Genomic DNA, 16,340 nt, shown 5'->3' on the forward strand with positions numbered 1-16,340 from the left:
TTTAACAAATTTATTATTGGTTAATTGATTTTTAATTATTTAAACAAATAATTAAATTTATTAATAAAAGTTGTTTATAACAATGGCTAATGCTATGGGATGGCAGTCCATTCTGAAAAATGTAATTTTTCAGATAAAAAGAAACAATTTCGCAGAAATGAATAATTTTTGTCCATATAAAACCCAAAAATTCATTACATGCCAGTTACACTCATTAATTTAATTAAAAAAATTAAACAAGTGCAGAAAATTTATCTGGAATGCAAATATCTATTCAGTGAAAGCCAGTTCCCTAATTTTACTTTTTTTAGAAAGTAGGGCTAAGTAAATATTTGAAATATAACCAATTAAATTTTTCAAGTTAATGATCAAATTGATAAAATATTCGAAATAGAATAAAAAATGTACATGTAGCTTTCAACTGAATTCGTGTGGTTTCAGGCGGCTTGGGGTGGCGGTCTTCTTCTTTCCAGGAAATATCGACATCCACGATTGTCGGGAATCGAGCGGTAAGTAAATATCTAAACAAAATTGTAGTGAATTTTTTCTTGTTACAAAATATCATTTTTTGTAGGGAAATCTTATTTTATTTCTAAAAAAATCTACTTAGTCACTTTAAATGTTACTTGATACTGCATAATATCGACGCCTTAATACCATACTGTTCCACTTCGCATTTGGGCGGTGTACCGCTCCACGTATCGTTTAGGCGGTGTACACTATTAAAATTTTTTTTTGAAAAATTTCCCCTCCCTCTTGTGTCTTTAAATTATTTCCCCCTTTTTTGACAAATAATTATTTTTCCCATTTTTCAAGAAACTTTGCCCTTTGCACTTCAATTTTAACTGCATAACTCAAAAAGAAAATTCAACTATTTTTGAGTAAACATTAATTATTTTTGATTAACAATTCACCTCTTCGATGGAAAATTGAACTATTTTGCTGAAAATTAATTTTTTTTTGCTTTAGATTTAATTTTCTTCACTAAGAATGTAGTTATCGTATTTTTAGTTGAAATTTGTTTTTTCTCTAAAATTCAACTATTTTTTTAAAAATTCATCTTCTTTGTTACAAATTAATTTTCTTGGTAGAAGAATAAAGTTCTTAGTTGAAAACTCAACTCATTAGTTGAATATTGAACCCTTTTCTAAAAAATACCTTTTTTCAAATTCATCATTTTAATTGAAAATTCATCTGTTTAACTGAAAATGTAACTCTTTTGCTAACAATTCGTGTTTTTTCTGCTTCGAATTTAAATTTTTTCACCGAAAATGTAAGAACTTTATTTTTGGTCGAAAATTTTTCTTTTTTTATCTGAAATTCAACTATTTTGTTCAAAGTGCATCTCTTTCATACGAGAATTCAATTACTTCGATAAAAATTGATCTATTTTGTTAATAATAATTCATCTTGCATTGTGAAAAATTATTCTTCTTGTTAAGTAATTACTTTTTTGGTTTAAAATTCAACTATTTGGTTGAATTTTGCACTTCTTTCTGAAAAATTCAATTTTTACATTCATAATTTTAGTTGACAATTTATCTCTGTTTTAAAAATTCAACTATTTGACTGAAAATTACTTTTTTTTGGTAGGAATAATTTTTTTCACTGAATATAAAAATATTATATTTATGTTTGAAAGTGTATCTTTTCTAGCCTAACATTTAACTATTTGGTTGAAAATTCATATCTTTTAGTTAAAACTTTAATTATTTCGGTAAAAATGCTTATATTTTCTTGAAAATTCATCTTCTTTGTAAGCAAATGAATTTTCTTGGTTAAAAAATAAAGTTACTAGTTAAAAATTCAATTCATTAGGTACATTTTTAACTTTTTTTCAATGCATTTTTTTGTTCAATTTATCATTTTACTTGAAAATAAATCTCTTTGACTGAAAATTTAACTATTTTTCTAAAAACTCGTGTTGTTTGTGCATAGAATTTAATTTTCTTTAGCCAAAAAAAAAATTATATTATTTTGGGTTTTAAATGTTTTTAAATCTTAAATTAAATTATTTAGTTAAAAATTCATCTTTTTAAAATGAAAATCCAATTACTTCGATAAAAATTAATCTAGTTTTTTGATAATAATTTGTCTTGTGGAAAATTATTGTTCTTCGTTAAAAAATCACTTTTTTGGTTGAAAATTCAATTCATTAGTAGAAAAGTTAACTATTATAATAAAAAATAGTTTTGTTTGGTTTAGTATTAATTTTTCCACTTAATATTTAATTAAAATTTAACTATTTTGCTAAAAATTCGGTTTTTTCGTTCAAAGTTAATTTTCTTCTCTGAAAATGTAAATGTTCTCTTCTGGTTGAAAAATTATTTTTTATTGTCTAAAATTCAACTATTTAATTGAAAATTCATCTATTTATCCAACAATTTGCTTCTGCTTGAAAATTAATTTTTTTGCATTGAAAATGTAACTATTTTATGTTCAGTTGAAAATGTATCTTTTTTATTCCAAAATTCATATATCTTGTTAAAAATTCATATTTTTGGTTAAAAAATTTAACTCCGTTCTTAAAAAGTTTTGCTCTTGGTTTTAAAATTAATCTCTTACGGTAAAAAATTCAGATACTTTGTTGAAAATTCGTCTTTTCTGGCTGAAAATTTAACTATTTAGTTGAAAAATAAACTATTTAAAAAAAAAATTATTTGTTTAGTTACAGGTTCATAACTTTAGTTGAAAATTCACCTTTTATGTTTGGAAATTTAGATATATTTTTTTAAATTCGTTCTTTCTTTTTGTTATAAATTAAAATTTTTTCGTAAAAAACCAACCTTTTTATGAAGATGAATGCTTTTGGCTTAAAAATTCAACTCTTTTGTAGAAAATTCGACTTTCAGGTTTGAATACTTAACAATTTCTAGAAAAAATCTTTTCTTTCTTAGTTAAAAATTACGATTTTTCTTTTAAAATGTATTTTTTTTTTTGTAGAAAAATTCAACTATTTTGTTAAAAATTCGTCCTTTTTGTTTGAAAGTTGTAGAAAATTCCACTATTTTGGTCGAAAATGAACTTTTTGTTAAAAATTCGTATTTTTGGTTAAAAAATTCAACGATTGTTGAAAATTCTTATTTTTCATTAAAAAATTAATCTATTTTGTTGAAAAAATTCAGATATTCTGTTGGAAATTCCTCTTTTTAGGTTAAAATATCAACTACTTGATTGGGATTTGAACTACTTTGTTAAAAATGCAGTTTTTTACTCGGAAATTCATCATTTTAGTTGCAAATTTAACTAAAATGTTTCCAATTAATTTTTCTTTTAGGTGGAAAATTTAAATATTTTGGTATAAAATGAAACTGTCTGGTTGAAAATTAATCTTTTATTGTAAATCTAACTCTTTTGTTAAAAATTTTTTTTTTTATTTAAAAATTTAAGTGCTTGATTGAAAGATGAACCAGTATTTTAAATAGACTGTTTCACTCCTAGGTGCACACTATATTTCAAATAATAAAATTAGGGAGGAAAAAAGTAACCTTTCAGGTTACAGTTCCAAGTAACACAACTGTAACTGGTTATTCGGAATGCCTTGGAAGGGCCACAGTGCGCGAGTACTCATTTTAAAATATTGCGCAATATTGTGCATTCCTACTGGACACGGTTTAACCCACCCTAACTCTTTGCGTATCGAGAGTACCTATTTAGTAAGAAGTCCAGCGCGATTCCTTTAATATTAGCAGCATTTTTTGGTGTTTTCTTCGTTAAATTCATTTCTCGCGAATGTCGTTACGTTCATACCCATCTCGGAAATCTTTTGAACCCTATAATGGGGGACGCGTGAATGAAGTCTAATCCCAAAGTTTTATAGTTTATTAGGGCTTAGTTTGATAGAATTCATTGAAAAGTACTTACAGTGCGAGCTGAGTACATCGGGGTCTGGAAAGTAAAATCAATACAGTGGTTTCGAAGTGGCGGCGGGCTCAAGGTAGATCGGGTGGACCGACTCAGTGGAAAACAGCTTTACATGAGAATGAGCGAGGGTGTTGGGGAAATCTTGGGGTAACTAAAGTCAGTCAAGACATAATGGATCGCCGACATAAACCGCGATTATAGAAAGTGCTGGCATACTTTGATGAAGAGAATGAGATTTTTCTACCCTTGAGACTGACTTTACTTTTAAAATTGAATGGAGCTAGGCTAATCGTCATGACTGAGGAAAAACCTTCAATTTTGTTAAGAAGAAGTCGACAAGTTCAGCTAACAATTTTTCAGATCAATGATCTACCAATAATTTACTGGTATAAGCCGAAATAGTCTTTAGCTGTAAAAAAATTCTTCTTCAACTGCGCTGGGATTCGAACCCAGGTCCACAGATTACGGGTCTGGTCGGGTGGATAAGAGCGCCAGGCCGCCAATCTGTAGACCTGGGTTCGAATCCCAGCGGAGCTAAAGAGGAATTTTTGTTGGGTGAAATCTGTGACCATCTTATTTTAGACTAGTAATCCAAAAATAGTTATTAAATTTATTAAGCCAAATAGTTGGATTTTTGACAAAGAAGAAAATTAATTTTAGATAAAATAGCATTTTTAAAGTAATAGTCCAATCTTAACGCTGGGAAGACGAATTTTTAAGAAAACTTTTGGATTTTTATCTCAGAAATTTTCTACGAAAGAATATGAATGTTTAATGAAAATGGTGAAATTTCAATTTCGAAAAAATGAATTTTTTAACGCAGCAGTTGAATTTACAAACAAAACACATAAATTTCCAATAAAATAGTTAAATTTTTAAATGAAAAAGAATAATTTTCTACTATAATAGATAAATTTTGAATGAAAAAGTTTAGAATATTTGCTAAATATTAGAGTTTTTAAAAACAACAGGGATTAAACTTGAACAGCAGTTTGAATTTTATCCAAATAATTGAATCTTCAGCAAGGCAGTTTCTTTTTCGAACAAAAATGATTAATTTCTCACAAAATAGTTAAATTTCTGATAAAATAATTGCATTTTCAATAAAATAGTTACATTTTTTAACGCATAATGGAATTTTGGACATACAACGATGATTTTTTAATTAAATGGTCGACTTTTTAAACAAAAAATATTAAACTTAAATTAAATACAGTTGCATTTTCAATCAAATAACTAAATCTTCAAGTCAAAATGTCTAATTTTTTAGAGCAGTCGAATTGTTAATTGAGAATAGTAGAGGTTTTTAAAAAAATTATAAATTTTTAACAAAAAAGTTATTCTTTTAGAAAAGAGTTGAATTTTCAACAAATAAATTAAATTATTAACAAAATAGTTGAAATTTACACTAAAAAAGTGTAATTCACAGAAAAAAAATTTTTTTTAACAAAATATTTGAATATTCAACCAAATAGATGAATCCTTTCAACGAAAAAGAAAACGAATTTTCAAGAAAATAGTTATGGTAGTCCTTTTTTTCAAAAAATAATTAAAACTTTAAGCAGCAAAATGAAAGCCTAAGCAAGCAATTAAAATTTAAACCAAGTAGTTAAATTTTTAGTCAAAAAATTATTTTTCAACAGACAAAATAAAGAATATTTAAAAAAATTAGTTAATTGTTAAACCAGCAAAATAAAGTTTTGAGAATATATTTGAATTTTCAAGGAAAAAAGAAGAGTTTCAAATGAAAAATTATAATTTCAAATAAAATCGATCAATTGCAAGCCAAAAGTTGATTAGTTAAATTTTAAATTAGAGATATTTTTTTACGAATTAAGAATATATGCATTCAATAAAATAGTTTAAGTTTTAACTTAATAGAAGAATTTTTAGGAACGGAGTTCAACTTTTAATCATGTGAAGGACTTTTCAATCAAAAAAGCTTCATTTTCGACGAAAAATACAATAGTTAATCTTTCAACCATGATTATATTCTTAATTAAAAAAAAGAAGAAAAAACAGTTTAAAGCAACAAAAAGAAACAAGAATTTTCAACAAAGGAGTTGAATTCATAACCAAAACAAATTACTCTTTAAATAAACAGTTGCATTTCTAACAGAAAAATTAAATTTATACTAGTAGAGATGAATTTGCAAGCAAAAAAGATGTTTCTCTCGAGAAAGTTCCATTTTAGTTTAATTTTTATCTAAAAAAAATTAAATTTAAATCAAAAATGAATCGATAAATATTTTGTTAAAAAAATAGGTTCAAACCAAAAGAAAAAATATGTTAAGGAAAGTAGTACAATCTTTCAATAACCAATTGAATTTTTAATTTCTTTAATTTTTAAACAAAACATATGCAAATTAAAGTTTTTTTAGTTGGTCTTATTTGCAACCGAAAATAAAAAAAAATTCTTTTGATATTGCCGTTCTCCGAGTGCAGGAAAATGGCATACTTCTTTCAGCCACTTGATAAGGCTTTTAATCAATCTCGTGAGAAACACTGTCGACATCTGTCGTTTACTCAAAGAAGCTTATAGCAATGTTTGATGTCGCATTTCAGCTTCTGGAAAAATGATTATAAATAATTTTAGGGTTACAAGATAGTAATAATAATGCTTTAAATTGTTTACATGGAGTCAAATAATTGACAGAAAATTTGTTTTCTGCAGAAGAACCTGCAAAGTAACTGATGGTTGACTGATGGCTATCCTATAGTTAAATAGTGAATATTTAATTAGAAGATAGTGAATTTGGTTATTATACTGGTCCACTGAGACCATTATTTGGACCAGTATATCAAAAAATTTAATATCTGTTAAATAATTCCCACCTGATTAACAACAACTAACACCTGCTGAACATGAGACAAGGTTGGAAAAGGATACAATAGTGGAACAAACCAAGTATACAGATAGGTTCTTTCAAAGGATTAGAATGGATCGGTATACCAAAAAAAAAACTAAACATCTTCCGATCAATTATTACCTGGTGAATATTAATTAACATCAGCTAATCATACAGTAAGGTTTAAAGAAGACACAATAATAAAACAATCCAACTACACAAATGGACTCTTCCAAAGGATAATAGTGGACCAGCATAGACGAAAAAAATCAACATTTCCTAATTAATTCTTAATTGGCCAGCATTATCCTAACATCATGTAATCATAAAACACGCTGGGAAGTAGATACAACAATGAAACAAACTATAGCAATGGTTTCTTGCAAAGGTTCGTAGTAGACCAGTATACCAAAAAAATTCGAATCTCCTAGTTAATTCCTACTTGATCAACATTTGTTAAGATCAGCTAATTATAAAACACCGTTAAAAGAAGATACAACAATGAAACAAACCAACTATACAGATTTTTTCTTTCAAAATAGACCAGCTCACAAACAAAATTCAACATATTTTAAATAATTTCTACTTGATCAACATCAATTAATATCAGCTAATCATAAAACGCGGTTGAAAGATGATGTAAGAATTGAACGAACCAACTATACAGATCGGTTCTTTCAAAGGATTATAGTGGACTAGTGGATCAGGAAAAATTCAACTTCTCCTAATTAATTCTTACTTGGTCGACATTATCCTGACATCAGCTAATCAGGTCACACGGTTGGAAGAAGATACAAGAGTGGAACAAACCAAGTATAATAGCAGGTTCCTTTAAATGATTGTATTGGACCAATATACAAAAAAAATTCAACACGTAATTAATTTTTACCTGGGTCAGTATTAATTAACTTCAGCCGAGCATACAACACGCTTAGATAAAAACACAATAATTGAACAAACCAAAAATACAAATGGGTTCTTTTAGAGGATTGAATTGGAACAGTGTACTAAAAAATATACATCTCCTAATTAATTTTAAGATGGTCAAAATTAATTAACACCAGTTAATCCTAAAATCTTCTAATCAAGTTCTTACCTGGGAGACATCAGTTAATAACAGGTAATCATACAACACGATTGGCAGAAGACACAAAAATAAAACAAACCAACTATAAAAATGGGTTCTTTCAAAGGTTTGTGGTGGCACGGTATACCAGCAAAATTAAACATCTCATTAATTCTTTGCTGGTAAACATAAATTAATATCAGTTAATCACAAAACAAGTTTAAACAAAGATAGAACAATGAAAGGGAGGAACTATACATATTGGTTCTTTTTCAAAATGGACTGGTATATCAACAAAATTAATCATTTTTAATTAATTCCTGCTTGATTGGCATCACTTAACATAAGTTTATTCTGAAATACGGTTCGAAGAAGCTACAAAGATGGAACAAACCAACTACACAAATGGGTTTTTCAAAGACTTGTTGTGGACTAGTACACCAAAAAAATTCAACATCTCCTAATTACTTTTTACCTAGTCAGCATCCACTAACATCAGCTAATCATACAACGCGGTTAGACATAAACACAACAATAAAACAAACAAACTATACAAATGGGTTCTTTCAGAGGATTGTAGTGGACAAGTGTACTTACAAAATAAAAGATAATCTAATTAATTTTTACCTGTTCAACATTAATTAACAACAGCTTATCATAAAGCACGGTTGATACAATATACAACAATGTAACAAAATCCAACTATACAGATTGGTTCTTTCAAGAAGGATTAGACTACCGACAAAATGAAACATATTCTAATTAAATCCTCACCTGGAAAACATCAATTAACAACAGGTAATCTTACAACACGATAAAAAAAGACACAACAATGAAGCAAACCAACTATAAAAATGAGTTCTTTCAAAGGATTGTAGTGAATCAGTATACCTAAAAGTTTAATATCTCCTAATTAATTCTTACCTGGTCAACATCGATTAGTATCAGTTAATCATAAAACAAGTTGGAACAAAGATAAAACAATGAAAGAGGGCAACTATACATACTGGTTCCTTTTCAAAATGGACTGATATATCAACAAAATTCATCATCTTTTGATTAATTTCTGCTTGATGTACATCACTTAATATTACATAATCATAAGACCCGGTTGGAAGAAGATACAGCAACGAAGGAAAGCAACTATACAGGTGAATTATTTAAAGGGATTTTAGTGGACCGGTATACTAGAAACAATTAACATCTCTCAATTAATTCTAACCTGGTCAACATTAATTGACAGCAGCCAATCATTATATATGTTTTAAAGAATATAAGACAACGAAACAAACCAACTATACAGATTGATTCTTTCAAAATGAATCGTTATTCCAGCAAAATTCAACATCTTTAAATTAATTTTTACTTGATCAACATCGATTAGTATCAGTTAATCATAAAACAAGTTTGAACAAAGACATTACGATGAAAGAGAGCAACTATACATATTGGTTCTTTTTCAAAATGGACTAGTATATCAACAAAATTCATCATCTTTTAATTAATTTCTGCTTGAACAACATCACTTAACATCAGCTAATCATTAATCACGGTAAGAAGAACATAAGCCAATGAAACAAAGCAACTATACAGGTGAATTCTTTAAAAGGATTGTAGTGGACCGGTAAAATAAAACAATTAACATCTCTCAACTAATTCTAACCTGGTCCACTATAATTAACAGCAGCTAATCATGAAACAAGGTTAGAAGAATATAAGACAACGAAACAAACCAACTATACAAATTGATTCTTTAAAAATGAACTGTTATTCCAACAAAATTAAAATATCTTCAAATTAATTCCTACTTCATCAACATCAATGAAGATCAGCTAATCGTGCAACACTTTCGGAAGAAGATACAACGATGGAACACACCAACTACACAATTGGGTTCTTGCGAAGAATTGTTCTGGACTAGTATACCAAAAAAATTCAAAACCTCCGTAATCATTCTTGCCTAGTCAACATCAATTAAGATAGTTAATCATACTGGACGGTTGAACGAAAACACGACAATAAAACAAACCAACAATAAAAAAGGCTTCGTTTAGAGGATTGTAGTGGAATGGTGTACTAAAAAAATTAAACATGACCTAATTAATTTTGACCTGGTCAACATTAATTCACAACAGCTAATCGTAAAGTACGGTTGATAAAAGATACAACAATGTAACAAAACCCAAATATACAGATTAGTTCTTTCAAAAATTATCAGAATACCAACAAAATGAAACATCTTGTAATTGAATCCTTACCTGACAAACATTTATTAACAACAGATAATCTTACAACACGATTGAAAGGAGACATAACAATGAAACAAACCAATTATACAAATGGGTTCTTTAAAAGGATTCTAGTGGATCAGTATACCTAAAAGTTCAGCATCTCCTAATTAATTCTTATCTGGTCAACATAAATTAATATCAGTTAATCATAAAACACGGTTGAAAAAAGATATAAGAATGAAAGAGATCAACTATACAGATTATTTTTCAGAATGGACTAGTATTAAAACAAAATTCATCATCTTTTAATTAATTCCTGCTTGATACACATCACTTGACATCAGCTATCCTTAAAATACGGTTGGAAGATACAATAATGGAAAAAAACAACTAAACAAATGTTTTTTTCCAAAGGATTGTAGTGGATCAGTTCAACAGAAGAAAATGAACATCTGCCAATCAATTCTTACCTGGTTCACATCAACTAACAGAAGCTAATCATAAAACAACAACAAAATTAACATCTTTGAATTGATTTCTACTTGATCAACATTAATTAAGATAAGCTAATCGTACAAAACGTTTGAAAATAGTTACAATAATGAAACAAACCAAAAGTATACAAATTGATTTTTTTTAAAGGATTGTAGTGGATCTGTTCACCAGAAAAAATATAACATCTCCTAATTAATTCTTACCTTGTCAATATCAATTTGCAGAAGCTAATTATAAAAAACGGTTTGCAGAAGATACAACAATGGAACAAACTAATCATACGGATTGGTTCTTTTAAAATAAAACAGTATACCAAAAAAATTCAACACCTAATTAATTTTTACCTGGTCAGCATTAATTAACATCCCCTAATCAAATAGAAGGGTTCGGGGAAGACACAAGAATCAAACAAACCAACTACCCAAATGGATTATTCCAAAGAATTTTGGTGGAACAGTATACCAAAAAAAGCAACAACTCCTAAATAATTCTCGCCTGGTCGACATTAATGAACATACAACAAGGTTTGAAGAATACAAAACAATAAAACTAAAATACTAAAAATAAATAAATCAATTAACATGAGCTGGTAGTGGACGAGTATATTAGTAAAGTTAAACATCTCCTAATAAATACTTACCTGTTTAAAAATGGACCGCTATTCGAACAAAGTTTATCATCTTCTAATTAATTCTTACTTGGTTTAAAATTATCCTAACATTAACCAATTACACAATACGGTTGGAAGAAGAAGCAACTATGGAAAAAACAAACTACAGGTGGGTCCTTTCAAAGGATTAGAATGGATCAGTACACCAACCAAATTTAACACCTTATAATTAATTCTTGTTTCCATAAAATCATTTCGCATCAGATAATTAAATACGTTAACCCTAAATATCTAGATGCGAAGTGTGAACATCCATTTTTCTTTGTGCAGAATTTTGCGAAAGGTTTTGAAAGAGTAGTAGTATGTACCCTAGTCGGGCTATCGAGCTACGAAATGTGTTGTAATCTTCAACTCAGAAGGGATTGAGAAGAGTGACTCCTGTCCGCGGCACATGCCAACTTTTGCATTTACGTTTCCCACACCCTTACGACTTCCTATGCGGCGTACGGGGGCAGGAGCCAAACTTGAAATAGGGACGAGATTTCTATGGGGTTTGCGAGATTAATCCACGATTTGCATCCGGGCGCATCTGCTCCCCTCACTCGGAACTCGAACATATCCTGACCCAAAAGTGGGATGAAATAGTCCCTCGAGGACGATTCTCAACTTAAGCTACTCTTATGCTTTTCTTTATTTTCTCCTCATTATTAACTCTTTAAGAAAAACTAAAACCCGAACAATTACCGTAGGCCAGGTTTGATAAATCATTTTTTGTTGAAAATGCAACCGCTTGGTTAGAAATTAAGTTTTTATACTTTTTTCTTGAAAACTTACCCATTTCGTAGAAAACTTACTGTTTTTTTTAAATTTATATTTTGTTGTTGAAAAATAAACTGAAATATTTTCTGGATAGTTCCAATTATAAATTTCAATTTTTGATGTTACTGAGTTAACTGGAATCTTTTTTGGATGAAAACACAATTTTTTTGTAATAAAACATTATTTTGCTTTACGATAAATTTTATATTTTTTGATAAAAATGCAACTATTTGCTGGAGATGAATTAAAAAAATGAGATTAATTTAAAAAAAAAGATTAATTTTCAACGAAATAGATGTATTTTGAACTAAAAATAAAGAATGTCAACTAAAAATGCAAATTACAGTTTGAAATACAATTTTTTTTTATCCCAACTGATGAATTATCAGCATAAATGATGAATCTTCAACTGGAACAGTAGTTGAATTTTATGCAAAAAAGATGAGTTTTCAACTAAAACTATCAAAAACAACAAAAATTAATTTTTACCAGAAAAAGATGAATTGTCAAACAAAACTGAACTAATTACGTTTCATGTTAAAAAAATCAATTTTCAACAAACAAGTAAATGAATTTTTAACTAAAAAATGTTCTCATTTTATAATTAAAAATTAAATAAATAAATTTTGAGTTAATAAATAATTGTTCAACCAAAGAGATGAATTCTTAAAAAATTATGGAATATTCAACTGAAGCAATAGTTACATTTTTAGTTAAAAAGAATAATAATTTTTAACTAAAAAATAATGAACAAAATAATTAAATTTACGGCAAAAAACTCTTTTCTATTCAAAGAAAAAACAAGTTTCCAATCAAACAGCTTATTTTTCAACAAAACAGTTGAACTTTCAGCCAAGTAGTAATATTTTCAACCTAAGAGATGAATTATTAAATGAGATTATTATTTAATTAGATTACTACATTTTTAACAAAAAGAATAATTTTTAATTAAGGAGAATAAATTTAAAAAGACAATTTACTGAGTTAACTGGAATCTTTTTTAAAATAAAACTCACTCACATTCATTTTTTAATGGAAATTGGAACTTTTCCATTTTTTTAAATTGATATTTTTTAGTTAAAAATTCGCGTGTTTTGTTGTCTTTTTGGTTTTAAAATTTTTTTCTTTTTTTGTATAAATTTTATTCTTTTTTTATTAAAATATAAACTATGAAACTTTTTTGTTGACAATTTGTCGTTTTAGGATGAATATTCAACTATTATGTTAAAAATTCAATTATTTTGTTGAACATTCCACTATTTTGTTAAAGAGTTATCTTTTAAAGTAGAAAAAACTTTTTAAAAAAATTAATACATTTCAAAATTTTAAAGTATATGAAACACTGTAATTCCTGAATATTTTTGAACTAGAAAATAATGTATATTCAACCGCTGAGATAACCTGAACAATGACACTACTGTTAAAATAATAAATTCTTAAATTCTCTTAAATTATTTTAAATTCTCCTACATTCTGTCATATTCTCGGTTATATAACCTGAATTTAAATTCTCGGGAATTTGAGAACTCTAGTCTCAGCCTATACAGTGTCTTAACCCAGTGGGCACCAAATTTGGCGACGTCTTTACGACATCGTTACGACATCGTTACGACAACTTTACGACATCCTATGTCCATGTCGTTTCGGTGTCTTTGCGATATCGTAAAGACGTCGTCAAATTTTTTGCCCAATGGGAACCTATACATTGTCCAAAAATATGCAGGGTCTCAGCCTATACAGTATCCTACACTCAGCCTCCTGTCACCAAGAGTTGAAAATGGCCCATGTGTTGAAAACGGCCATGCGACGGCGCTAGTAGTAACTTTGTTCTAGTTGAGCCGTTACAAACTCTTAAAGAAATATCAAGAATATGGTTTCCCAGTGGGCACAAAATTTGGCGACGTCTTTACGACATCGTTACGACATCTTTACGACATCTTTACGACAAATTTACGATAACTTTACGACAACTTTACGATAACTTTACGACATCCCATGTCCGTGTCGTTTCGTTGTCTTTGCGATATCATAAAGACATCGTCAGATCATACGACTCATTTACGATATCGTAAAGATACCTCAACGAAATGGACATAGAACGTCGTAAAGTTGTCGTAAAGATGTCGTAACGATGCTGTAAAGACGTCACCAAATTTTGTGCCCAATGGGTTATTTATGTAATTATTGTGAAAATAACACGGTGGATTTTTCTAAAAGTGTTTTTCTGTTGTTTTTTTATCGAATCATTTCCATTAATTATCGTTCCAGTATGAAAATCAGGTTGTAAATGTGAACTCAGAGAACGCCCGAAGACAAAGAATAAAAGAGTTAGAAGCTTTTTAATAATTATGGAAGGTCTGAAGAGAAATGGTTTCGGTTTTATTTTCAAAGAATAATTTTAAGTTTTGAAGATTTTAAAATCTGGGTTAAAATAATATGGAAGACTTTGTGACCATTTTTAAAATTTTTTTCAAGATTTACAAATTTTGTACGTAAACTAACATTGGTCAGGGCGTGAAAAAAAGTTCCTAAAATTCATGGGCAATTTTTAAATGATTTTTTTGTAAGGAATTTCAATAGAAAATCGAAAAGAGATCACAAAAAATTTTGAATTATTTCCTAGAAGCTTTAAAAAGTGTGAAAGATTTTGAAGCAAAATTACGCAATTTTGCCATACTACTCGTACATAATTTTAGAAAAAATTTGAGTATGCTTCAGAGGCATTCAAAAGTTTTGAAATTATTCAAAAATAATTAAAACTTGTGAAGATTTTTTAAGAATTTTGTAAAGTTTCACGAAAATGAAGGACATTTTTCAGGTTCCTTAGAAAAATTAAAATAATTTTTTCTATCGAAAAATTAATTTGAAGAGTTTATTTAAACAGGTTTTAGAAGATTCCAAAAATAGTTAAAGAAGAATTGGAAAGATTTTAAAGATTTAAAAACCTCTAATAAGATTTAAAAAAAAGAATTTTTCTTATATTCATGTGCAAATTTTAAATAGTTTTTTATTTTGAAAAATGAACTTTAAGAGAAAATTAAAACAGGTTTTTAAACATAAAGAACGATTTCCTAAAATTTCTAAAAATATTTTAGAAGATTTTAATGTAAAACGTTTTAATTTGGTAAGATTGCAAAATAAAAAAGAACAAAAATTGAGTTAATTCAAGAAATATTTAGTAAGATTTAAAAGAATTTCGAAAGTTTTCAAGAGAATAAAACCAATTTTCTTAAAATTTCTGGGAAAATTTAGAAGATTTTAAGATAATTTTTTTAGATTTTGGAATGATGTTTGTAAATTTTGAGAAAAATTCGTGTGAGTTAAAAACATTTTCAAGAATTTAAGACGTTCTAAATAAATTAAAAATATTTGAAAACTCGGAAGCATTTACGAAAATGTATCAAATATTTCTTGATTCCTTCCCAACTTCGAAAAGTTCTAAACATCTTTTAAAAGGACTCGAATTTTTCATAATATTTCGTGAAATCCTATATTATGAAAAAAATTCTTTAAAATCTTGTAGATTCTTTTTTGACAACCCTGAAATATTTTAAAATATTTTAAATTTGTTCAAAAATCTTATGAAAATTATATTTAAATACATTTAAAAACAAGGTGATAATACTTATTTTCTTGTTCTCAATTCTTAGGATTTAAATTCAGCATGGATTTATCATAGCAATTCGAAAAATAATTTGAGATTAATTTGAGTGTGGTCAAAGATATTAATAGCTCATAAATTAATAATCAATTAACTGTTTTCAGCAGTTCTAAATTTCGAGAATTGAAATATTTGTGGAAGTTGAATGATTCGTTTATTTTACAAATCGGTCTTAAAGTCGGTGAATTTTAGTTTTGGATATTTTTAAATGCTACATTTTATTTTTTGTCAATTAAAGATCTTGTCGTTATTTGAAATTTGGAAAATTTTATAATTTGATAATAATATATATTTTTGACATTTTTTAAAATTCTTTTGTGTATTCGTTATTTATTTTTAAAATTATTTTTGAAAAGTTCTGAATATCCATGCAATTTTTGTTTGTTTAAATTGTGTCAATTATATCGCTTTTTCCTACATTAAATAAAATAATACGTAAGTACAAACGTCTTATTCACTACCTGACTCTACACTATGAAAAAAATGGTTTTAAACGATTTTTCATATTTATTTTGTAATTTTTATGCATTTTTCCTATGGTACTGCATGGTTTTGTAGAACAAAGTTACTACTAGCGCCGCTGCACGGCCGTTTGCAACTCTCGTGACACATTTTTTGCATTGGGTACCCAGTGGAAAAAAAATTTGGCGACGTCTTTTAGACATCGTTAAGACATCTTTAGGACAACTTTACGACATCCTATGTCCATGTCGTTTCGCTGTCTTTACAATATCGTAAATAAGTC

At 27.8% G+C, this 16,340-nt stretch overlaps 1 protein-coding gene across 2 annotated transcripts in view; it reads left to right on the top strand.

Annotated features, from left to right (window-relative positions):
- The window catches only part of LOC117167204 (glutamate decarboxylase), a 710,722-nt gene that overhangs the window by 83,076 nt on the left and 611,306 nt on the right, over positions 1 to 16,340 (top strand). For both annotated transcript variants that reach the window (XM_033351946.1, XM_033351947.1), the window contains one exon: positions 442 to 509. In XM_033351946.1, the coding sequence (XP_033207837.1) occupies positions 442 to 509 (68 nt within the window). The remainder of the gene's footprint in view (positions 1 to 441; positions 510 to 16,340) is intronic.

Source organism: Belonocnema kinseyi, chromosome 2 (genome assembly GCF_010883055.1).
Source record: "Belonocnema kinseyi isolate 2016_QV_RU_SX_M_011 chromosome 2, B_treatae_v1, whole genome shotgun sequence".
Taxonomy (NCBI): domain Eukaryota; kingdom Metazoa; phylum Arthropoda; class Insecta; order Hymenoptera; family Cynipidae; genus Belonocnema; species Belonocnema kinseyi.